The sequence below is a fragment of the Sebastes umbrosus genome, chromosome 4, assembly GCF_015220745.1.
Source record: "Sebastes umbrosus isolate fSebUmb1 chromosome 4, fSebUmb1.pri, whole genome shotgun sequence".
NCBI lineage: Eukaryota > Metazoa > Chordata > Actinopteri > Perciformes > Sebastidae > Sebastes > Sebastes umbrosus.
Genome location: NC_051272.1, coordinates 11,540,583 through 11,566,673, shown reverse-complemented (window position 1 = coordinate 11,566,673; position 26,091 = coordinate 11,540,583). Strand labels below are relative to the sequence as shown.

At 39.5% G+C, this 26,091-nt stretch overlaps 1 protein-coding gene across 2 annotated transcripts; it reads left to right on the top strand.

Annotated features, from left to right (window-relative positions):
* The first annotated feature begins 2,853 nt into the window (after window positions 1-2,853).
* LOC119486346 (proline-rich protein 5-like) lies at window positions 2,854-25,089 on the top strand. Of its 2 annotated transcripts, none has more exons than XM_037766398.1 (9): window positions 2,854-3,201; window positions 13,961-14,091; window positions 15,814-15,894; window positions 16,764-16,812; window positions 20,016-20,073; window positions 20,546-20,637; window positions 21,547-21,684; window positions 21,988-22,105; window positions 24,256-25,089. In XM_037766398.1, the coding sequence occupies exons 2-9, from the start codon at window positions 13,970-13,972 to the stop codon at window positions 24,621-24,623; spliced, it is 1,026 nt and encodes a 341-aa protein (XP_037622326.1). In that variant the 5' UTR covers window positions 2,854-3,201; window positions 13,961-13,969; the 3' UTR covers window positions 24,624-25,089. The 2 variants fall into 2 exon arrangements, with proteins under 2 accessions (XP_037622326.1, XP_037622324.1); XM_037766396.1 differs by having other exon boundaries at window positions 2,857-3,201; window positions 13,958-14,091.
* The last annotated feature ends 1,002 nt before the right edge of the window (window positions 25,090-26,091 follow it).

Here is a 26,091-nt window from a genome sequence, read left to right as displayed (position 1 = left end):
CTAATCAGATAATAAATGCTGATGTATTATTATAGATTAAACTACCAGCAGTATATAATAATACATGATGATGTATTATTATAGATTAAACTACCAAAGAATAAACAATACTAAAGAATAAACAATTTAACAATAAAAATAGGCATTAATACATTTGTTTGAAATTATGTATTAATCTATAAATAAATAGACTATATTACAAAGTTATTATTTTTTTTATTTTGGTGGGCAATAAAAAGAGGAATTATACAAATAATTTGCAAATGAAATATGAATCCATACAGCTATATGACTGTTAAAATCCAATAGATAATTGCCCTTTTAAATGGCTTTTTTTTTTTTAAAGTATTTTTAAACTGCATTTTCAAATACATTTTTAAATTCTATTATATTTATTATGTATTGATGTATTTTTAAATTATGTACTTATTGACTGTTTTATGGTGTTTTTGCAAATCCCTTATTAATTCAAGCTATTTATTGATGGATTAATATTTAATTTGTAAATTCTTTTTATACGTCCTCTTTTTAATGCTTCTTTATAGAGTACTTCTACACTGTGGTATTACTACATTTACTGGAATAAAATATCTGAGTACTGCTTGCAGTACGGTTGAGTTGACATAAAAACTTCATCAGTAAATGTGACATTAACGTCAGAAAGTAGAACCTTAAATGTCTCTGCTCTCAGAAAAAAGACACATTTTCTTCTGAATCATAAAAACATTAAACTTTTTAAGTCTATTGTTTTGTTGTCACTTTGAAACTTATCATGTTTTATTTGTGACCACCTCATGAATATTCATGAGATGAGGAGTTGTGAACCAATCATCTTCTGAGAGTCAAGCTGACATCAGACCGGTACCGGATGTTAGGTATGTACCTTCACAATAAAAGTATAACATCAGCTACTGTTGGTTAACCACATACAGTAGCTAGTTGAAGTAATTTTATTTCAGTAATTCTGTAGTTCTTCCTCTGCTTTGTATTTCTATATGACTGAGTGACTCAGTGATGGACATATGTCAGATAAATGTATCATGGAGTAAAGCTGCAACAATTCATTAATCGAATAGTTTTTATATTCTGTTAATCGTTTCAGTCGTGTTTCAAGCAAACACGCCAGAAATGTTCTTCTTAAGAGTGAGAATTTGTTATTTAAGTGAAACCCCTTTGGGTTTTGGATATAACCAGTTATTTGAAGACGTCACAGTGGATTATGGAAAACTGGGATAGCTTTTTTTAAAAAAACTAAACGATTAATCAAGAAAATAATCAGCAGATTAATCGATAATGAAAATAACTGTCAGTTTCAGATTTATTATGAGCACAAAACAATACATACATGTTGACTAAAGTACTTTACAGAGAGATTTAAAATATAATCTGATGCACAAACATTAAAAATACATGGAATTTAACTCAATGTACTTACACACAATAGTAATAACAGAATAAAACAATACAATAACAAAAATAAAAATGAAATATCTATATCTAAATCAAGTGTTCTGGAAGTTGTAATAAATACAAATAGTGCAAAGAAATAAATACAGGATGGATATACATGGACTAGATGATTATATACAGCATGTACATGTGAAGATAATGTATAATGTACGTACAGTGAGTAGGATTCCTATTGGCAGTGACAGATGATATATACATATTAAAGAAAATGTGCATTAAAGACTGTAAATTATAATCTAAATATGTGCATTAAAGACTAAATTATAATCTAAAATGTGCATTAAAAACTAAATTATAATCTAAAAATGTGCATTAAAGACTGTAAATTATAATCTAAAAATGTGCATTAAAGACTGTAAATTATAATCTAAAAATGTTCAAAAATGTGCATTAAAAACTGCAAATTATCATCTAAAAATGTGAAAAGTGGTGCATTAGATAGAATGAATTATATCTATAATGACAGCAGTGGATATTTGGTGTTAGAGGGTTATTGACAGTATGACTGATTCAGTGTTCATCAGAGTGACGGCCTAATGGGATGAAACTGCTCTTGTCTCTTTCTTCTGAAAATGGAGATGCATGTCTCTACAACAGACGTATTGCACAGAAAACCAATGAATAATCATTCATGAAATCATCATGACTTTAAAGTAAAGCTGTGTCCTGCTGAACGTGAACATGTGATGACGTCAACACAAAGAGAAGAAAACAGAACCAGTTTGTTCCCACAGCAGCCAGAACAAGAAACCAGCTGCCCTGTAATTATGAAGGACGCTCCCAAACACACAACTTCCACCAGGAAACAAGTTCACTACTTCTGTTTTCACTGAAATCACCAGCAGCAGCAGGACTACAACGGTTATTAGACAAAGAGAAGAAGAAGAAGTTGGATAGTTCTCTGTGACCGACCTCAGAAACACGACTCTAACGTCTAAAAGACCAAATTAAATTATGAGGTTGAACTGAGACTCTGTGGAGCTTTGAGCTGAATGCATGAAACATGTTGATGTTTAGCATTAAATATGTAACTTCTCATAAAGCCAGATTTATTATAAGGTACAGGACTACAGGAAATAAATCTGACAACACTCACTTTCTTAATTTTATTTCAATTTTGAATGTTGAAGTTGTTTTCTCTCTCGTGTACTTAATGAGTTTGTCTATAAGTTCATCTACTTAAAAAAATGGTTTATAAACTATTGTAAATACGAACTGTAAAATTGCATATATAAAAAACAACCTTGAAAAAAGGGAAAAATAAAGTATATATATATATATATATATATATATATATAAAACATCAATGACAACGTTCATGTACATGAAGCTGGACTTTTACTTTGAAGGCTGTGACCGGAAGAGTGAGTAGTTAGCTCGGTTAGCTTGTTAGCCTCCAGCCCGTTGAACCGAGGCAGAGGCGGCAGTCAGGCAGTCAGTCAGTCAGTCCCGGTGAGGAGAGCCGAGAAATGTTGGTCAGTTTGAGTGTTTGACTGGAGGAAGTGGTCCGCCTCACTCACTGTGCTCTCAGCAAACATTCACTGTTTGTTTGTTTGTTTGTTTGTTTGTTTTTTGTTGTCTCCGGACACTGGAGCGATGTGTGCAGCAGAATGAGAGCCGAAGATGAGGAGCTGCTGTCGGCGTTGAGCTGCGTTTCTACCCGGTTGGTTCCGTTGTCTCCGGTGAAGAGGACTTTATATTCATCAGGACTGAAGCAGCGGGTCTGCAGAGGTGAGTTCACACACTGAGACCACCACGAGGTTTTTAGTCCACATCCTGTCACTTCAGAACCACTAACAGCGCGCAGCTGGTGGCGGGTTGGTGGGTTAGTTCACCTGAACACATCACCGTTAGTTCACCTGAACACATCACCGTTAGTTCACCTGAACACATCACCGTTAGTTCACCTGAACACATCACTGTTAGTTCACCTGAACACATCACTGTTAGTTCACCTGAACACATCACCGCTAGTTCACCTGAACACATCACTGTTAGTTCACCTGAACACATCACCGTTAGTTCACCTGAACACATCACCGCTAGTTCACCTGAACACATCACTGTTAGTTCACCTGAACACATCACCGTTAGTTCACCTGAACACATCACCGCTAGTTCACCTGAACACATCACTGTTAGTTCACCTGAACACATCACCGCTAGTTCACCTGAACACATCACTGTTAGTTCACCTGAACACATCACTGTTAGTTCACCTGAACACATCACTGTTAGTTCACCTGAACACATCACTGTTAGTTCACCTGAACACATCACCGCTAGTTCACCTGAACACATCACTGTTAGTTCACCTGAACACATCACCGTTAGTTCACCTGAACACATCACCGCTAGTTCACCTGAACACATCACTGTTAGTTCACCTGAACACATCACCGTTAGTTCACCTGAACACATCACCGCTAGTTCACCTGAACACATCACTGTTAGTTCACCTGAACACATCACCGCTAGTTCACCTGAACACATCACTGTTAGTTCACCTGAACACATCACTGTTAGTTCACCTGAACACATCACCGTTAGTTCACCTGAACACATCAGTGTTAGTGACACCTGAACACATCAGTGTTAGTGACACCTGAACACATCAGTGTTAGTGACACCTGAACACATCACTGTTAGTTCACCTGAACACATCACTGTTAGTTCACCTGAACACATCACTGTTAGTTCACCTGAACACATCACCGTTAGTTCACCTTTACACATCACCGTTAGTTCACCTGAACACATCACTGTTAGTTCACCTGAACACATCACCGTTAGTTCACCTGAACACATCACCGCTAGTTCACCTGAACACATCACTGTTAGTTCACCTGAACACATCACCGCTAGTTCACCTGAACACATCACTGTTAGTTCACCTGAACACATCACTGTTAGTTCACCTGAACACATCACCGTTAGTTCACCTGAACACATCAGTGTTAGTGACACCTGAACACATCAGTGTTAGTGACACCTGAACACATCACTGTTAGTTCACCTGAACACATCACTGTTAGTTCACCTGAACACATCACTGTTAGTTCACCTGAACACATCACTGTTAGTTCACCTGAACACATCACTGTTAGTTCACCTGAACACATCACTGTTAGTTCACCTGAACACATCACCGTTAGTTCACCTGAACACATCACCGTTAGTTCACCTGAACACATCACTGTTAGTTCACCTGAACACATCACCGTTAGTGACACCTGAACACATCACCGTTAGTTCACCTGAACACATCACCGTTAGTTCACCTGAACACATCACCGTTAATTCACCTGAACACATCACCGTTAGTTCACCTGAACACATCACCCTTAGTTCACCTGAACACATCACCGCTAGTTCACCTGAACACATCACTGTTAGTTCACCTGAACACATCACCGTTAGTTCACATGAACACATCACTGTTAGTTCACCTGTACACATTAGTTCACCTGAACACATCACCGTTAGTTCACCTGAACACATCAGTGTTAGTGACACCTGAACACATCAGTGTTAGTGACACCTGAACACATCACTGTTAGTTCACCTGAACACATCACTGTTAGTTCACCTGAACACATCACTGTTAGTTCACCTGAACACATCACCGTTAGTGACACCTGAACACATCACTGTTAGTTCACCTGAACACATCACTGTTAGTTCACCTGAACACATCACATTTAGTTCACCTGTACACATCACATGTGGTTCACCTGAACACATCACGTGGTTCACCTGAACACATCACATGTGGTTCACCTGAACACATTAGTTCACCTGAACACATCACCGTTAACCCGGCAGGTGTTTAAAAAAAGAGGTCAAGCTTTCATTCTGCAGAAATTTAAATTTGTTTTATGGAATCACATAAAATAAACACGTTTAGATTCTGAAACTCAAAAGTAACACATGAAGAATAAGAAAAAGCTCAAAATATCACAAAAGTCCTTGTTCATATACTTATAGATCGTTTAATTCTTGTAACTAGACCCACAAATCAGAAGAGTAGACCTGGACTCGGTTGAAGTCTTAACAGGTAGTCATTCATATTGCCGTTGCTTAGCAGCGGTGTTCTCACGACTTAACCACTTGAATGACAAGCATATTGTGTACACGACTTCCCATGTTGTAAACATGAGCTGACAAGTTTCATTTGAAGGCACCAATAGACCTGGGTGGTTTAACTGTTATTACAGGTAGTTTAGAGTCTTGTAGATCGACCTACAGGTGGTTTAGAGTCTTGTAGATCGACCTACAGGTAGTTTAGAGTCTTGTAGATGGACCTACAGGTAGTTTAGTCTTGTAGATCGACCTATAGGTGGTTCTGTGCTTGTGGACAGACCAAGTACAGGTTGTTTAGATCTTTGATAGTTTAGAGTAAGAGTTTGTAGATAGTCCTACGAGCATAGACTGTATATGAGAAGTGGACGTAGTCACCGTGATGTCACCTATTGGTTCGTGGACTGCTGTTTTAAAACCTTGAGTTCGGCATTTTTGCCGTCACCATCTTGGTTTTTAGCCGTCTCCATCTTGGTTTTTTGGAACCAGAAGTGACACGAGAGGGTGGAGCTAAGTACAACCGAACGCTGAATAAAACACTTTCAGTTGACCAAAACAGTTATAATTAACTTTGATGAACTGAAAACACACTGTGAAAGGGTTTAGATTGTGTAGAACCACTACTGGTAGTTTAAAGTCTGTGGGTAGAACTGCAGGTGGTTTGTAGTCCTTAGATAGACCTACAGGTGGTTTAGGTCTTGGTGACATACATATATGTACTGGTAGTTTACTTTAGTTGTTGACCTCTGCCTTTTACCTGCTGTCAGAAGACTATAAACTGTTTAACAATAAATGCACATTACTGATGGACATTTCATCATTCAGTGGTTTGGCGTTTGTAACTGTTTCCTGTTGATCACCATATGCAGACAAGGTGACGTCACAGGGCTTCTGGTAGAGCCGCCACGAATCCACCAGAGAAGAAGAACAATTATAGTTTCTATGACCACATGAGGAGAAAAAGACCAGAATCCAGCGACAGGACCGCTTGTTGAGTTCACATGTTGTAGACCGGAGAAACCCTGAATGCTTTGATCATAATATCACTGTAATTTCTGATATACACATACAGTATTTAACCATTTCCTATAATTATGTGGACATTGTGGAATGGAATTCTGGGAAACGTAGGATATTACTAACAGAAGTAGAAAAGGGAAGGTTGCCTAAAAATATAACAGTATTGACAACTGTTGAGGAGATTTTAGGGACTTTCCCTTTTAAAACCAGCTTCTATGGAGATTTGGCTGAAGACTGAACCAGGTGCTTTAAAAAGAAACATACAGTCATATAAAATAAATTATGATTTTTCTTTAGTTCTGCTCTCTCAGATGCTTCAAAATTAAATAATGAAGCCAACTACTGGCTTAAAATATCACAGTAAATGTGTTGTATATTAAACTGGATTAAAGATGCTTATCCTACCTCACTAATATCAGTAGGGTTGCAGTATAATTAGATTATTTATTGTTTAATGTGACCGTAATGGAGGATCACATTGTGTTTCTGGGTTCAAAACATAGACTGTATATAAGAAATGGACGTAGTCACCGTAACGCCACCCATTGGTTTGTGGACTACCGTTTTGAAGCCTTTAGTTCAGCATTTTGCCAGTTGCAACTATTGGTTATTTTTATTATGGATTAATCTGCTGATATTTTCTTCATTAATTGATTGATTGTTTGGTTTGTAAAAATAGTGAAAATAGTGAGAAATGGCGTCAGAATGACCCAGAGCCCAAAGTGACACCTTCACTATGTTTGTTCTGTATTCATAAAATATTGGAAAATATTGACATTCACAGGAGGCTCAGCTGGCTAAATACAACATTTTCATATAGATGTTTTAATCTGTGAAATATCATTAACTGATTCATCACCTTGATTACCTGTGAAACATAAACTACACACACAGTCAGTATGTAGATACGTGTTCTCTGAAATGGGCAAATTAAAGTAGTACAAAATTGAATACGGTTGTTTTCTGACTGGAGTTCACAGAAATGATCCCAGATCAGAATATACATACTGCACACCCCCTCTCAGTTTATAATTGCTTTAGTCTCTCTGAGTACTTTCACATGACAGGGGGCTTCTGTTTTAGGATTAGCCCACATGCTCGCACTAATGCACACAACCAAACACAAGAAACTGTAGCACCCAACACTCTGTTTACTGTAGCGTTGGTCATTTCAGGAGATATCTGTCTTCATGATTTTATAGTAAAACAAACACTGTGTGAATAAGATGACTTTCTTCCAGTTCAGTTGTAACTGTTTAGTTTCACTTTCAGTTTGATTTGACTGGGTCGTTCTGGTGAAGAAGTTTTGGTTTGGTTTGTCAGGTGACCTACAGTAGCTGGATTCTGCTGACTGGTGGTTGAGCTTCATGTGACCAAAGAAAACTTTTTCAGCTTTGTTATATATCCCGTTTCCAACTCAGGAACTTTCCCCTGGAACCAGGAACTTTTTGAGGAACTCATTGCGCCCCCTCCAAAAAAAGCCTTGGTCGGGGGGTGTTTTTTTCTGAAAGTACTGGAACTTTGTGGGGTGGAGTTTGCAGGGATGACTGTCGCTATCCTACCTCACTAATATAAGTAGGGTTGCAGTATCATTTGATTATTTATTGTTTAATGTGACGGATGTAATGGAGGATCACATTGAGTTTCTGGGTTCAAAACATAGACTGTATATAGGAAGTGGACGTAGTCACCGTTACATCACCCATTGGTTTATGGACTACCGTTTTGAAGCCTTGATTTGAGCATTTTGGCCGTCGCCAAAGTTATTTTCTGATTGTTTCATGGCGGTGAACATACAGACATGAGAGTGGAGTCAATGTGAACAGCTGAGTCTCAGACAGGAAGAGAAGAAGAGGATTCACCTAAATGTCACCGTGATGTCAGTCAATTAAAACTCATTCTGTGTGTGAAGTTTGACAAAAGTGTTGCTGTCGTCATGACTTTATGTAAAAATGACTCGTGCTTATTTAGACCGACAGGATATGATTGAACTGGTCAGTAAATATCTGCTGGACTGAACATCACAGACTGATGGGATAGATCGGTGGAGGAGGATCTGACGGAGAGAGGGTTGAGCTGGTTGTGGTGGGGGGGGGTTGACCTTTTTTTTGATGACTGTTTTTTGACTGTCTACCAGATGGGTCGTCATGGTGACGGTTGCACACATGGTGACGCCTAACGCCCACTTTTGGAGAGCAGAAGGTGAGACAGTTGTTTATTCCCTAAGTGAATCAACTTCTCAAACGTAGACGGTCTTTGGGGATCGAAGATGCAGAGCGACTTTCTGCATCGTAACTCTGAAGTGTTTGTTAATGCCACCAAATCCTGTGAACGCTACATGTGGTGGACTGTGTGCACACATGGTCCTGTTCCCACACACAACCTGTAGTTCCTGGCATGAAATCTAGTGTCACCCTCCCACACTTATCTGGGTGACGAGCTGCTAACCCCCCTTTCACCTTATTACATTTTCAGACGGTTCAGATTTTTGTTTTGATTGTTCTTTTTACTGTTTTCTCAAAAATGGATACCGTATAAACATTCTGGACAACAGATGATTAATTCACATGACATTAAACCTCTGAGGCCCGCGATCCTGACCGACTTCACTGTCTTTCAGAGGCTGTAGCAGGTTCAGAGAGCTAGAGTGAGGATTTAGATGTCATATGAAACTAGAAAACCTAAGGAATCCATGTCATACTAGCTTGTCTTGAAGGAGGTTAAGTAACACTACGAAGTTACGCTAAGTTTTTGCAAGGAAAAACTGTCATGTCCTTTTTCAAAGGGGTCCCTTGACCTCTGACCTCCAGACATGTGAATGAAAATGGGTTCTATGGGTACCCACAAGTCTCCCCTTTACAGACATGCCCACTTTAAGATAATCACATGCAGTTTTTTGAATGCAGTATAAATGTGTTCCTCATGGAACTTTACAGCCACAAACTAGAGACCTAGAGAATTCAGAGGATGGATGGCTTTCCTAGCTAGATTGACAATAAGGGGGTTTCTGAGCAGTTTACACAACAGAAGTGCTCGCCATCCAATCGCCAAAAATTTAAATTCTTGCAGAAATCTCCAAATGTCAAAAGTTTTTGATCCCAAATCCCAGCATGACTTTTTCTACGGTGTTCCTCAAGGTCTTGGTGTCTTAATGTAGTATTTTGGAGGGATTATTGATCATTTTTATCAATTCTCCAGTGGTAAAAAATGGTTTAATTTAGCACCAAATCTGTGTAACAAATGGTATCAACCCAAAAATTGCTGCAACAACTTATGAGACATATTAGAGCATGGGGATGACCATCATATACTTCTATCATCATGTTCTAAACCCTTATACACTTTCACTCTTTATTTTAATTAATTAATTCATCCATGTCTCTGATTTATGACTAGAACAACTTGACACACAGCGCTGAGCTGCATCTCAAATTAATCTTCAGGGTCCCAGCTTTCAGATGATGTACACCACTTCTATGTGACATCTACTGCTGACCTGCTATCTCCCCCTAAACACCCCCTTAAAAAAGACATTACCAGCAGTCCATAAAAACACACTCGGATATCGGTACTTCAGACCCACTTAGCTGTCAAATGAGTTCATACAGATATGAGGTTTTTAAATGGGCCGGGGTCAGTCCCATTTACAGACGAGGAAGAGTCCGAGTGAGTTTGTCCTGGTTGTTCCCCCGTCTCCTCGGGTTGCCCAGCGAGAGAGAAATCAGTATGTATTGGCCTCCTCTGGTTCTGGCAGGACGCAGCCGAATAAACAATAGTGTGTTTGTGTTGACGGTCAGCGCGGGGCCTCCCGTTGGCTGTGATCAGAGGAGACGGCACAGCCAGAGACTGTGGGACTCACACTGGGCTGTGAGATCCCATCAGCCACCTGGGCGTCCTGGACGGAGACTCAGCCCAGCAGCGCGGCAGGATAAAGTGTTGCATGAGGACATTTTTGCATGTTTCAGTGGTTTGAGTTGTTTTTGGATGTTTAGTTGTTATTAGTTAAGTAACTTGATGCTCCACGTGTTGAATGCTGGACGTCTGATTTAAGTCACTTGTTGTTATGATTCTTTCTTTACTTCAGTCACACTTATTCCAGAAAAGACCCCTAGTTTTATTCAACCCCTAGTTTCAACATCATTACAATGACATTTGAAATGAATATTCCTGCTCCCCAGAGGGTGACTCCTAATGATGCTGGTGACCCTCTGACCTTGTTATCTGGCGCCACCAGCAGATACCAATATCTTCACACTAGCTTTGAAACTGAGCCCGCTACAACCTATGAAATCGCATTTTGTGTTCACTAATTGGAATAAATACCATACATATATTATGGCATATATTGCATGTATGATATAAAGACTAGAATAAAAGGATGGGATGTGGACATGTTGGATAAAAATCGCAATCTTATTAATGTGTTAAAGAAATTAAGTGGCGTTAAAACGAATTTGCGTTAACACGTCATTAACTTTGACAGCCCTAGTTATTATTTAAACTTATTATTTGATGTCTTATTGGGAAAGAGAAGGGAGGTCTGGAGGAAAAAAACACAGTAGAGCCGTCAGATTTCTGAGGATTAATCTCAATGCAACTTTTGTTTTGAGCATGAAAGTTCATTCTCGACTTCCACAACAGTAGTTTCACCAAAACAAAACCTTAACTATGGGCTCACTTACTATCCACTTATTCTGAAGCTTTCAGCCTTTCCTTCAGAGCAAACTCATCCACACCAGAAAAATCTAGCAAGTTGACGTTAAGTTAAGATTTGTTTGTGTTTGACAACCGTAGATGTTTCTGGTAAATACTGAGCTCTTCTCTGTGGTAGGTGCAGAAACAGGGCGGCGTCTCCTCGTCTGCAGCTGTTGAACTGTTTGTTTCTGTAAATGCTCGACACTCTTTTGATCTACCAGTTTGTGGCTGATCCTCCAGTCAAGGTGTGAAGTTGTTGTATTAACCAGCGGGTGTAGAGAGTGATAACAATAGTGAAAGTTATTTTCTAGTCCAGATAAAAAATCCCCCTTAAAATAAAAGCTGTATTTCCTCCTCCTGTGGGCGTACATACATGTTTCCTCGTCTCTGGTGGATTTTACGTTGAAGCAAAACCCAACTTGTGTAAACGAATATATTTCCTTTAACTTCAACATACAATTAGTGTTGAATCATTCACTTTCCTGCCATCAAAACCACAACACACCTCTCCATTACTCTGTAATAATCACCAACTCCAGCTTTTTACTTAACAAACCTGTGAAACTAGCTTCACTGAGTTCACACGTTCAGTCCTTCAGTCACAAAAACAGAAAAGAAAAAGTGACTGAAAGTTTCCCACACTGACAAAATTAAATCTGTGGTTTTAGAGGGAAAAAGAGACTAAATATATTACAGTACAAAGAAACTTTACATGCACAGAAATACATCTTTAAAGCATGTGGTGACACCAGAGTGTGAAGGCTGTCACCCGTCACAGGGCTGAGAAGACAGCCCGGCTGTCTGCGTCTGTGGTTTCTGGGAAGCGAGGCAGAGTGAGACCTCTGCACTGTAAATAAACGGGCTGATCTCGGGTCAGCGCTGCTCCACAGGAAGCTGTGGTTTGGAGGAAGCTGGTGTTTCTGTGTTTCTAAATGAATCAGACGCCGCTGAAGCTGCAACAGGAAGTAGAACCTACACAGAGCTGCTGTCAGGAGCTCTTTATTGCTCGTGTCTAGAAGGGAAGCAGCAAGTTGGGGAAACTCTCGTGAGATGGTTCAGGTTAGGCATTGACCTTGAATAGTTAAGGTTAGGTTAGGTCGTCGGGCAGCGAGTCTCGTGAGAGTTTTTGCAAGTTTTTGCAGATCTCAGCTCATACTAACCTCGAGACCTCAAAAATACGGAGGATTTCTAACCCATAGCAGGAGAAAAATTTAAGTTTCAGAGACTTCCTTTCCTGCATTCTGGTGACTTTTAAAAGAATGAAAATAACACAATAATAAGTACGCTGCAACAGCATTTTCAAGTTAAATAGGCGTACTCATTTTACTTTTAATTCTATCAAAGAAAACTGAATAATTCGTCTGTCTGGTGTGAACTTGTGGGAATCTCTGGCATACATTTATGTTCCCCAGAGGATGAATCCTACTTTTCCTCTAGCGCCATCAGGTCATCATGTTAATGTATCCAAATCTTTACTTTATGACCAAATACCTGCAGAACTAATGATGTTCATCAGCCTCAGCTGCACTTTGTGTTTAGTGCATAGAAATCAAATGGGAGTAGAAGGTATATTGAACGGCTTTATGGCTCCAAGCTATAAACCAGACCAGCATGGCTTTATGACTCCAAGCTATAGACCAGACCAGCATTGCTTTATGGCTCCAAGCTATATACCAGACCAGCATGGCTTTATGGCTCCAAGCTATAGACCAGACCAGCATGGCGTCATCTCCGAGGCTGGAAGAGAAAATGATGAAAAGCTGTTATGTAGCGGGTTAACCGAGGCTTTCACATTGACATTTGAGGCTCATACGATACGTGAATATTCACTGTAAGTGTGCTAAATGGCTAAATGATGCTGGTGACGGTGACCAGCATGGCTCCCTAACGTTAGCTTGAGAGTGAGGCTGCTGCAGTAATACAGTCATACATTAACGTTATAGCAGCATCAGACTGTCGTCTCCAACTAAATCTCAGCCTATAGATCAAACAGTTGGCAATTAACACGTTGGTTATTTACAGACAACACTCAGCCAAACGGGATTCAATCAGATATGTAGAGATGTCTGGATAAGCAATATCCTCCACTGTGTTGGACGGGGGAAGACTGAAGGGACATGGCGGCGATCAACCTTCATTTATTAAGGTATCGTCAACCCTCAGGTTCAGGCAAGATTGCTAAATCATTATTAGACATGTTCACAAAACAAACGTTTGCATAACAAGAGATGAATGCATACCAACTTGTCAAAATTACATTAAAAATGGCCACCACTCTGACCATCCTGCTACGTTGATTTGAATGGGAATGTCTGTTCTACTCCTATTTTCTATTTCTATGATTTAGTGCTAATTAGCTAATGTTAGCATGCTGATATTTAGCTCAAAGAACCACTGTTTATATCTCTGATTAACTGGTGCACAGTGGGAAGAAGAGCAGATGTCCATCAGCCTCAGCGTGGGAGGTCTCTGTGTTTTGTTGGTTTTGTAATCAGATTACCTGGTTGCAATGTAAAACCTGCCAAGTGAACATGTTGCAAAGCTACAGTTGGATCTTTCATTTCTACTTATATTACAAAATCTTCTAATGGATACCACGTTCTGATTAGAGAAGGAATATTTATTTATTTATGTATTTGCTAATATGCTGATGATGCTTTTTAACTAACCATTTTGTTTCCTCTCTCCGCAGCAGCCAGGGTGCATGATGGGATCTTTTCGGCGTCCCAGGCCCCGGTTTATGAGTTCCCCGGTTCTGTCGGACCTCGCCCGGTTCCACGCCAGCTCACCTTCGCTGCAGATCTCCAACACCAGCGTGTGGAACAGGTCAGCTGTGGGTGGTTGTGTGTGTGTGTGTGTGTGTTATGGGTCCAAACATGAGCTTAAAACAGGGTAAAAAGTGCTAACTCGTGTTTTCCAGACCTCAGACAGAAGAACAGGTTCCGTTGAAGGTCAGAACAGAGTTTCTGATCCGATTATACGGTTTTCTGTTGATATTTAAGATGTGAGATTTAAAGGTGAGACTTTATTCATGAGTCAGTCACATCCTGTTAACATCCAGCTGTTAATCCAGGAAGGAAGAATATCTGAAGAAGGAGAGAGAATCCAACATCAATAAAATGTTGTCAGTGGTACTTAAGTGGAAGTACTCATAACTTCCACTTAAGGACAGTAAAAGTAGCGGTAGGTATACTCTGTTACAAGTAAAAGTCCTGTATATATGTGTATTTGCTGTATATATAACTTTCTGAAACCATTCTTCTATTCGGCGTAAGATAAAACATTATTGATCCCTGGGGGAAATTCACAAACTACCCAGCAGATAAAGTAGATAAAATCAGCTGTACATTATCCTGCTTATTACACGGCTACTTACTGAAGAAATCAATAATTTGACCCAAAAACCGCCAGAGTCTGACATCAGAATTGCGCCCATAGCAACAGTCTGTTATACATAGCAACAGTCTGTTATACGTAGCAACGGCCTGCTATACGTAGCAACAGTCTGCTATACGTAGCAACGGTCTGTTATACGTAGCAACGGCCTGCTATACGTAGCAACGGCCTGCTATACGTAGCAACAGTCTGCTATACGTAGCAACGCACTGTTATACATAGCAACAGTCTGCTATAAAGAAATAACAGACCGAAGAACGCCATGATTAACCAATCAGAATCGAGTATTAAACAAAGCTGTGTAATTTTTTAAATATATTATTCTGCATACTTTTAATTTTGGTACTTTAAGTGTATTTTGATGCTAATTAGAGCTGAAACTAATGATTATTTTCCTTGTCTGCCGATTATTTTCTAGACTAATCGAGAAGTCTAAAGTGTCAGAAAATAGTGACAAATGTCCATCCCAGTTTCTCAAAGTCCAAGGAGATGCCTTTAAATGTCTGCTAATACTTTTGCACTTTTAAATAAGTACAAATTTGAATCCCTGACTTTTACTTGTAACGGAGTATTTCTACATTGTGGTATTACTACTGGTTGTACTTCTTCCACCGCTGATCATCAGACCGTTATTAGTCGAGGCTGCCGCTGGAGTTCATATATCATAAATAGTGACCGTTAGTGATAACATGAGAGGGTGTAACATTATGTTGGGACATGAAGGGCTCAGATACTCCCAGATAGACCCCAGATAGACCCAAGATAGACCCAAGATAGACCCCGGTACATCCGGGTCTCAGTGTGTGGAGGTTATTTCAGCTCTGGCATTAGAAACTCTACGGCCTGTTTCCTGCTCTTCTTCCCAGGATGTTTAGTAGGAAATGGAGGTGGCAGCCGGGCCACTTCCTGTCAACCAGCTGAGTCACATACCAGGACCAACGCATGCACGCAGTAATGATGTTAATAATGTTAATGTATTAGTAATAATGTTAATGTATTAGTAATAATGTTAATAATATGAATGCATTAATAATAATAATATAATTTCTGTGCTTCAGAGATGAGAAGTCTCCCTGTCAGGACGTGTAGTTCATTTGACACACCACCTGTTGACCTCTGACCTCTGACCTGTGTTTGTTTGTGTGTCCTCAGCGTCCAATCAGCTGTGATCAAGGTGTTCCAGGGTGGAGCGCTGCAGACTAACGAGCTGTTCACGCTCAACGAGAGCATCAGGTGACAAAGTCTTTTTCTTTTTCTCTTTCTCTTTAATGAACAGACAGTAGAAGCTGATGATCATCAGGTCTTCATCATCATGTTTCATGTTTTCATGTGACTGCTCTTCTCTGATGTACAAAGAGAGGAGTTTAGAAAACTCTGAATTAATGATTATCACCTGTTGAAGCAAGTTTTTGGAAGTAGTAGTAGTCATGATAATACCTGTATCCCAGTGCTGCAGACCTTTTTTTATACTAGTACATCAGATAATATAAGATGAGACCTTTTTCATCTCTAGGCAGTGGAGGAAGAAGTACATCTTTTTATATCAGTAAAAGTATAAATTCCACTTTGTAAAAAATACTCAAGTGAAAGTCCTGCATTCAAGATTTAAGTATTAACAGCAAAATGTACTTAAGTATTAAAGTAAAAGTACTTGTTGGGCAGAACGACCCCTGTCAGGGAGTTAATATATTTATTATATTATTACTGATGCTTTAACACGTAAGCATCATTTTAATGTTACAGCCGGTGGAGGTGGAGCACATTTTAACTGCTTTATATACTTTATAAGTTTAATGTGTCATATTTTATAAATTGATCACGTTTTGTTTGTAAAATCTTCATTTGTAAAATAAATAAATCTGTCAGATAAATGTAGTGTAAAAAGTAAAAGGTTCCTCTGAGATGTAGTGGAGTAGAAGTATAAAGTAGCAGGAAATAGAAATACTCCAACATCACACTTTAATAACAGACCAAGTACAATGTACTCAGTTTCTGTTTCTGTAGATTAGAGTCATATGAACGTTATTAGCTTAATCAGATCTTAATAATCAGCTCCAGATGTGAAACATGGCAGCTCATGAACTCCTCTTGTGTGTTTACAGGTGGCTCCTTAAAACTGAGATGGGCTCCTTCATCACAGAATACTTCCAGGTATGTTCACGCTTTACTTCCTGTTTATATTACAGAAACCTGACAGTGGGACTGAGTTCATGTAGAAGTTTTCAACAATCAAAGGAAACATTAGCTGGTGTCGATGTGGTCGCCTCACTTCCTGTATCTGTTTGGTGCAGTTTAATCATCAGAGTCTGGTGAGACTGGATGTTTGTAGGCTGATGTGGAAATCAATAATCTGGTATTTGTGTGTGAAATGATCCCACTACAGAAAAGTTTTTGCCAAGAATCTCTTAAAAAGTCTTTTCATTCTTTATGTCGAAATGTTGACAAGTGCAGCTTTAAGTCCAAGTTTAATTTAGAGAAATCTGGAGCCTCTTATCTGGATTACTGTCTTATTGTTAACAAATATAAAGTGACATCTCTGTTCATGTTTTCAGAAGTTTAAGAAGTTTAAGTTCACAATATCTGGATCCACTTTACAGAAGTATATCTGGATGTGTTTTAGTCTCTGAAAATGTCCTGGAATAATATTTCTTTAAAAATGTGAACCCTGTTTACTCTTCTTTTACTAATTTTCAATAAACTTACAATATTCTCTACAGCTTTTTGTGGAAGCCCTTTAACTGACTCCAACAGGGTTAAAACTCCTACTATTTACACACATGATCAGATTTAAATACTACTAATCCTCCACTCTTTCTCTCCAGTCTGTAGTCCAGTCTGTAACCTCCCTGACTCACGTTAGCAGAACACAACAGTCTAGATGTTGTTATAAATGATATATAAATAATGAGTCTAAACCACATCAATGATGTTCTCCTTTGTTGAACACTAAGAAGGAAGTGCTTTCTGAGAAAATTCATACCAACCAAATACATAAACGTACTTGTCATATGGGCCACTTATAGTAACATCTATTGAACTGAATTAGATAGAGAGATGTACTTTATTAATCCCAAACTGGAAAATGATTGTGTTACAGCAGCAGGTCATCTAAGCAATGCACAGGAACAGTAAATAAAATGCACATATCAACACTAGAGAAATATATCCATAGAATAAACAATAAAAAGAATATTAGAATATACTATAAGTATACCTGACTACTAAAACTAACATAAAAAATATAAAATATAAACATAGAATAAAATACTATAAACATTAGTAAAGTGTGCAAGTTACAAAGTTTGCCATGTTATGATTTGTGCATATTTTTTATGCTAAATGCAGTACCTGTGAGGGTTTCTGGATAATATTTGTTATTGTGTTGTGTTGTTAATTGATTTCCAATAATAAATATATACATACATTTGCATAAAGCAGCATATTTTTCCACTCCCATGTTGATAAGAGTATTAAATACTTGACAAATCTCCCTTTAAGGTACATTTTGAACAGATAAAAAATGTGAGATTAATCAATGATTAAATATTTGAATCGATTGACAGCCCTAGTCCCGATATAAAGCAGCAGCTCCGTGTGATTCAGACTAAGCTGATTTCTGCAGTCAGGGAACGGCCAAGTGGCTCCTGATCCTTTTATTAACCGGCCGGCCTTCAGATGGCGAGGTGTGGATCAGCAGATGGAGATGACAGATGTCCACTTCCTGTCAGACCCGTCTGTAATCTCAACGCTCGTCTCAGAGACGACGTGTCCTTCCTGTCCAAAAGCTCAGCGTCCTCACTGATCTGACCTCTGGAAAACGCTCGTTTGAACTTTGACATCCAGATAAAATGTGATAAAATGTCACTGAGACGGTGACCGTGTCTTCCCTCAAGGTCACATGATACATCTTTTCCTGTTTAGTTTAAATGGAGAAGTGACGGTACAGCAGTGACTCTGCAGATTTTAAAAATGAACATTAAAGGTGACTGTAACTCCTGTTGAAGTGGAGGATTAATGTGTTTATCCAACACCTTTCTTACAGGTCGGTGCAGCTTAAAGGGTTTTACAGATGACTGATGATAACACAGTTCAACAAATACGTTGATACTAATACACATGAGAAATAAAAATGATAGAAACATAATAAGAACAATAAGACTGTTAAACTTCACAAGTACAGAAGACTTCACAAGTACAGACGTTGCTACGCCTGAATGTGTTATGGGGATCGGGTATCAATAACCGATCAGCTTCTTCTGCTTATGGACATTATTGATCAGTGGTCCTGTCTGTCAACTGCAACATGAATGAGGGGACAAAAAGGGGTTGTAATTTGTTTTTTGACAAATAATGTTAGTTCAGGATTTATATTTTTATTTACGGAAGACCTGAGAGGCATGTGAGACTTAAGAACAGGTGAAAAAAAAGATTTCACCAGGATAATTTTTCTAAGAAAATAATTGTTTGGCAGATGAGATTGTTTTATTTTTTTTGTGTGTTTGTCGTTGTAAAACTAATTTTGGCCACAAGAGACTGAAGTGCACCACTACCTCTTGTTCTAAATACAACTAAAAGCATTCATGTTTACTTACACAAGTTTTAATTTACAGTATGTACCTTGTGTTTAGAGTGCATGGAGAGCTTAAAACTCACCTTGAAGAAACCTTGAATGCTTTAGTCGTATTTAGAATAAGAGGTAGTGGTGCACTTCAGCCTCTTGTGGCCAAAATTAGTTTTACAACAACACAGCGGAAAACAACAACAACTTTTCACCTGCAAAAGCTTTGTTTTTCTCCTGTTCTTAAATCATAAACTCAGGAGAGAAAACAATTTAGATTATCAGACATAGAAAATGGATCACTTGCCTCTCAGGTCCTCCTGATAATATAATTTTAGAATATTATCAGTACTACTGCAATAAGTTAAATCAACTTTAACAACCAAAATCGCAGGTCTGTTTCTTCCTCTAAAACCTCCTATTAGGCTTCGTTTCAGCTTTATTTCAGTGAGATGTTACTGTGTGTATTGTGAACATATATCTATATGTGTTGTTCTGTATGTTTACATATACCAGTTTATAAGGTATAACTGGGTAAAACTGATGCAGTCAAATATAAAAGCCCTGCAGTAAAACCTCCTTTTTGAAGGTTATAATCGGTTTGTGTTGATTCAACTGTACATATACATTTTTTGGTGCTGCGACAGGTGTTTCTATTATTTTGTCCACCTCAATGAGGGTAGGATATACACCGATACATGTGATAAATTAAAGATGTATTGATCGGGCTCTCTCTGAATGATCTTAATGTTTTTTTTTTTAATTTAAGTTAATGTATAAACTGTGTGTGTTTCAGAACCAGCTGCTGACTCGAGGTCTGTCTGAAATCCTGGATCAGGTCCTCCTTCACTCCGGTGAGACTGGTTTCTGAGTTTGAACTCTGAACGGGAGGCTCTCAGGCTCTCTCATTTGTGTGACTGTGACTGGTTTCCTTCATCACTGCAACTTTGTCTTTTAAATGGGAATCAACATCTTTCTGTCTGAATTAAAGTTAACATGTGCTTGAAGAGCTGACTTGATGTACTGTATGTAAAAGGATGTGATCAGATGTCAGACAGCAGCTCCTTGTTACATGTAGTCACTTCACATATTACCCATGATTCCTTGCTGTATTAAATCTGCTGTGATCCAGGAATCAATAAGGTTCATTTTTAACGTAATAACACACCGTGTTAGATCGTGTTGGCCTGTTTGTGTCTACAGACTGCAGAACAACAGAAACATTAAGTTGACGTTTTAACAAGATCATTAACTCCTCGGGATGTTGGTGGACATGTGTTTCCATGGTAACCGGCTGTGTGTGTGTGCGTGTGTGTGTCCCCGTAGGTGACGACCAGCTCGCGGTCCTCGCCGACATGTGGGACAGATTCTTCACGGAGATCCTCCCGACCCTGCAGGCCATCTTCTACCCCGTCCAGGTACAACGCACACATCGTCATTTTGGGCATGTTAGAACGCTAGTTAGAGGTGGGAAAAAAAAAATAGTTTCACCTAAGTATCGCAATTTTCTTTTACGATTTTGAAATGGATTTTTTAATGCTATTGTTGTAGTCTGAGTAACATGACGTCATATCCGCTCTGTATCCTTCAACCAAAATAAACCGCAGCCGGCCGAGACGACAAACGCCGGAGGGTCAGCGTGGCTACGACCTGCACCTTCCCATTTTAAATCCAGCGTGGTAAACACTACACATACAGTAAAGTATGGAAACACTTTGGGTTTCACACATTGCAGGAAAAGCAGAGCTAGACATCACGGCTAAAGCTGCATGCTAACTCTGTCACGGACAGGAAACGTTATCATATTGCGGTAACGTGATTCCTGTTGGACAACAGAAATACGTCATCCCTGCAGCGCTCTGTAGTGATTGAGTCTATGGCCCACTGTGGAGACATTCCTGGGGAAAATCACAAGCGTTTCACAGGTAGTGACGTGTTTTCCATCCGCCAGCGGTGATTGGTCCGGCAGAGAGGGTAGGCGGAGCTAACTCATCACACTCTTCAACACACCTGTCTGTGAAGCGGCGTGCTGTTTTTTCCTATCTCTGATAGCGTTGTGAGTAAACGGTTACTATGGCCGGACAAACAAAGGAAACAGCGATGACTACAGACGATGAAACAAAAAACAAACGTCACACAGGTGACACTGTTTGGATCTCTGGGAAGTGAGATCCAAAAACACACCTGCAAGCACGGCTTATCGCCACACGCGCCGCCAAAGAGAACAAAACGGAGATCTTAGAGAGTGTAACTTTAAATAATCTGGGATAATTTAAGTGGAGAGGTCAGTGGATTAACTTGTTGTGTGTGTGTGTGTGTTTGTTCAGGGTCAGGAGCTGACGGTGAGGCAGATGGCCCTGTTGGCCTTCAGAGAACTGGTGCTGTTGAAGCTCCACCTGGAGGAAACTCTGAGAACTGCAGCCGCCGTCCCTCCAGCTGTCACACAGATGCTGCTGGTGCTGCAGGTAAACACACACACATTTAAACTATTTATTTATGTCCGCATAGAGAAGAGCAATACAACGACACAAATATTAAAGGTGCTGTAGAATACATTCATAAAAATCATGGACCAGTGACACAGATCTTCACCGTAGCAAACATAGTCGGCCTACTGAGTTCTCAGGGATATAGGTAGCAGCGTCTTCACCATACACGGCGGCTGCTAATGATAGCCGACACAGCACTTTCTTTCTTTCTTCAGTCTTTAATAATTGAGACATAATAGGCAAAACAAATACTTCCTCTGTGTACATCTACTCTGTCAGGGTATCCACGAGTCCGGAGCTCCCAGTTTGGAGTATTACCAGTTGGAGCGTCTGGTGGAGATCGTCGTGTCTCCGTATCTCAGCAACGTCCTTCACAACAGAAACCAGCTTCTGTTGGGTGAGTACTACCGATCACTGCTGAATCAATATTGATCCAATTAACTTTAGTTGCAGCTAAATATTTTCAGACATCATCATGTTCTTCAGTTCCTACCTGAAGCACGATGAAACAAAGAGGCACATAAATTGTCTAAAATCAGTCGCACAAAGTCATCTTGTAAAAGTATTGATGCTCAGATCCAGTCAGGGGTCAGAAGTCAGGGGTCAGAGGTCAGGGGGCGTGGCTCTGTAGTAATATGCTGTTTAAATCCTCTCAGCAGGGAGGTGAGCTGCTTAATCTCCTGCTGTGGTTTCATTCCAGCCGGTCGGCCGTATGGTTCTTTGTGAAGTAAGAAGGTCACAAACACACAGTCTGTTTCAGTCTGAGCTCTACTGTACTACAACTACAGGTGTTAGTGCTACTATAACACACCTGACACAACAACAACACACCTGCGAACACTGCTGAAGAACACAATATGAGATTCAAACTCTGTACAGTGTCTCTGTTTTCATCTCTATAGTGTGAGTGCAGTGCAACTGAAGTATCATGAAATAGAGAAAAAATACTCACATCTTAATAAGAGTGTTTTAATGAACAGTTTTAGACATATAGATGATTATGGATTGCGGACATAAAGAGCTAAAGCACAGATGTAATTCAGAGTAAGTAAGTACAAACGAGAGATGTAAAAGTCTCACATTATTGAGTTTTCTTGCATTTGTTTTCATATTTGTCGTAGATCAGGATGAGAAAATAAGATATCGTAATCTGGTGTCGTGGAAGCTTTACAGTTCAAATGTTGCAAACTGGTCTGTTTGGACATACAGTATTTTAGTTATATTATCTTATTACACAGCGTTATTAAATACTTAATTCTGATTGGTTAATTATTTGGTTATTGGTCTGTTATTTCTTTATAGCAGACCGTTAATATGGGCGCAGTTCTGATGTCGGACTCTGGCGGAATGTTTTTGTGTCAAATTATTGATTTCTTAAGTAAGTAGACGTGTAATATATTTATTTTTTGTTGTATATTGTTGTATTATTTAATGCAACAATACAACAATAATAATATTATTATATTATATTGTTGTATATTTGTTTTTTTCTTTGTTTCTTTGGTCAAAACAGATTTGAAAAACACGAGTTTAATAATATTTCTTGCCATTTGTCATTTAAAAAGTAAATTCTTAAAAGGAAAAAGGAGCAAAAACTTGTAAATAAAGTAGAAATAATTGGGGGAAACCATTTAAAATCATGTCTTGACCAAGTTAATACAAAAGCAAAATCACACTCCGTGCTTTGTGCTTGATTAACAAAGTCAACAAAACATGAATTAATAGCTAAATATTTTAGGGAAAAACAAATGTTTTTTTCTTTCTTTATTTTCCGGTATATCGCTGACGTTTAGCAGCGTGGCTAACAGATGCTAACAGAAATCTGCTGCCGTTTTACATCTCAGACTGTGTGGAGTCGATGAAGTGCAGTAGCTTTTTCTTAGGTCTCAGCTGTAAACTCACCACTTCACCAAGGCTGATGAGATTATCGTCCTAATCCCTGCTGGGTCTAGAAACTGTGTAGCAGCGAGGTGTTCCTGCAGGAGGCCACTTCAACAATACTCTGCTACTGTTATATAACGCTCATAATATCAATATTTCAAACTGGAGTTAATCCAGATTAACACACACAAGATTTAATTCCTTCGTCAGAACTAATGAAAGAGTTTAAACTTGTTTAAAGTGACATGAAGTTAATGTGGAAACTGTGAAGAGTTGGAACCTCCATATATTTTTGTTGGCATCAAACTTGAATATATAATAATAATAATAATAATAATATATATATATTCATATATTCATCACACCACGCACTCCGCCGCTTGCCGTGTATGCTGGCTGCCTGGATGATCTCATCAGATTATACTATGCAATCAGATTTATCAATAAGGAAATGCTATTGATTAAAACCCCGATTATTATCAGATTATCAGAAGATTATCATCAGCATCCAGACACTTTGAATTTGAATTCAGAAGAAATCAATTTACTGATTTGACCTTTTTTCTCGTAAATTTACGACTTTAATCTCGTACATTTTTTCTCAAAAGGTTGACGGGCGTTTTTCGTGTCTGCTCACTCACAACCGTTTCCTGTCTCCTCCTCCAGAGCCTTGCCATCTGCGGTTGTCGGGGTCGTTGCTCGGCGACCAGCCAGAGATCACCGTCACTCATCATCACAACTCCTCCGACTCGTCGTCGCTGGCCCCGCTGGTGGAGCAGGAGGGCGAGGCCTACCTGGAGAAGTCCGGCGGAGTGCGGCGCCACACGGTGGCCAACGCGCACTCTGACGTCCGGCTGCTGTCTGCGTCGGGCAGGATGCATGCTGGGACGGAGACGGGGACGGAGACGGGGACGGAGGAGGACAACGGGGTGGAGGGACTAGGCGAGGGAGGCGTCGGGTTTGTGGTGGGTAGCGGGCCGATGAGTTCCAGGACGTTTTCCAGCCAACCGGACATGGCGGAGTCTCGCAGCTAGCCGGAGGGGCTAATGAGGGACCATACGGAGGAAACAAGAGGACGGGGACAGGAAATAACAGGACATTATGGGAATTAAAACACAAGCGGATCAGCCAGTAAACTACAGGAGACATAATGAGACATGATGGGACAAGAAATCAGGACGGGAGGAGAGGAAACAAAACGAGGAAAACAACGGAAAACATCCAGAGAGGATGAAACAGAACCCAGAAAACAGGAAGGATAGAACAAGAAATAGGACGCAGTGCGACAGAAGAAGACAGGAAGTGAATAGACAGTAAAAGAAAAGGACAGGAAGTAATATAACAGGACAGGAAACAGTATAGAGGCGCTGATCCAGGATCAGGCTTTGTGTCTTCAAGTTTGGACTGATCCGGTGGACAGAACCAGGTCGTCTTCAGGTCGTGTAAATAAGTTTGTCTTTTAGGATTGTTAATGATTAATAAAGTTTAATTAAATTTAAACGGTGTTTTCTTCAGTCCCGTAGGCAGCAGAGATGTGACGGTATATTTGTTACCAGTTTGTTGGTAGTGATGTGGAGGTGGTGGTGCTGTGGCCACTTTATTAGGTACACCTCACTAGTAGCGGGTTGGACCCCCCTTTAGCCTTCAGACCTGCTTTAATTCTTGGTGGCGTAGATTCAACCAGGTGCTGGAAACATTCCTCACAGATGTTGGTCCTTATTAACATGACAGCATCATTTATTAAGTGGCTGTGGCTCAGCGGTAGAGCGGGTCTCCCACCACTGAGAAGGTTCGATCCCCGGCTCCACCCGTCCACATGTTGAAGTGTCCTTGAGCAAGATACTGCTCCTGAAGGCTGAACCATCGGTGTGTGAATGAGTATTTAGATTAGATCCTGATGGGCAGGTTGGCTCCTTGCATGGCAGCGTCTGTCATCAGTGTGTGAATGTGTGTGTGAATGCTGACATGTAGTGTGAAGCGCTTTGTGGGGTTTGAAGACTAGAAAGGAGCTATATAAATAAATATAAATATAAATAAATAAAGTCAAGGTGTAATAAGTCAACACCTTTTCAGTCAGTATAAACTTGCTTTGGTTTTTCACCACTTCAAAAGTCTTATTTCTGTTTTTATTCATTTTTTATGTGTAATTTTATTAGTTGTATAAGACTAAAATGACTAAACATGACTGCTGGACAGTGACATTTAAAACAGCTGCTGTAGCGCCTTCATGTGGCGAGTCAGAGAAGTGACTACTGTGTGTTATTTTACTGCTTTCTGTGTTTCCAGAGACACTTTCAGCTCCACAGCTGGATGGAGTTTAGTTTACAGATCAGCAACCAGCAGAGAGAAGGTAAAGAGTCGTTTATCTGCAGAAACACGTCGCAGTTTAATGTGAAATGTAAGCTTTACTTTTATCTTCCAGGAACAAACCTCTGGAGTCTCTGAAGTCTTCTGCTGGTCCGTGTTTCATACTGAAAACATACGTTTTGGTCAAAGAGTCGT

Coding starts and splice junctions, on each gene's coding strand:
- LOC119486346 (XM_037766398.1), top strand. CDS start 13,970: ATGATGGGATCTTTTCGGCGTCCCAGGCCCCGGTTTATGAGTTCCCCG. Junction 16,813..20,015: donor TCATCACAGAATACTTCCAG/GTATGTTCACGC, acceptor TGTGTGTTTCAG/AACCAGCTGCTGACTCGAGG. Junction 21,685..21,987: donor AGATGCTGCTGGTGCTGCAG/GTAAACACACAC, acceptor CTACTCTGTCAG/GGTATCCACGAGTCCGGAGC.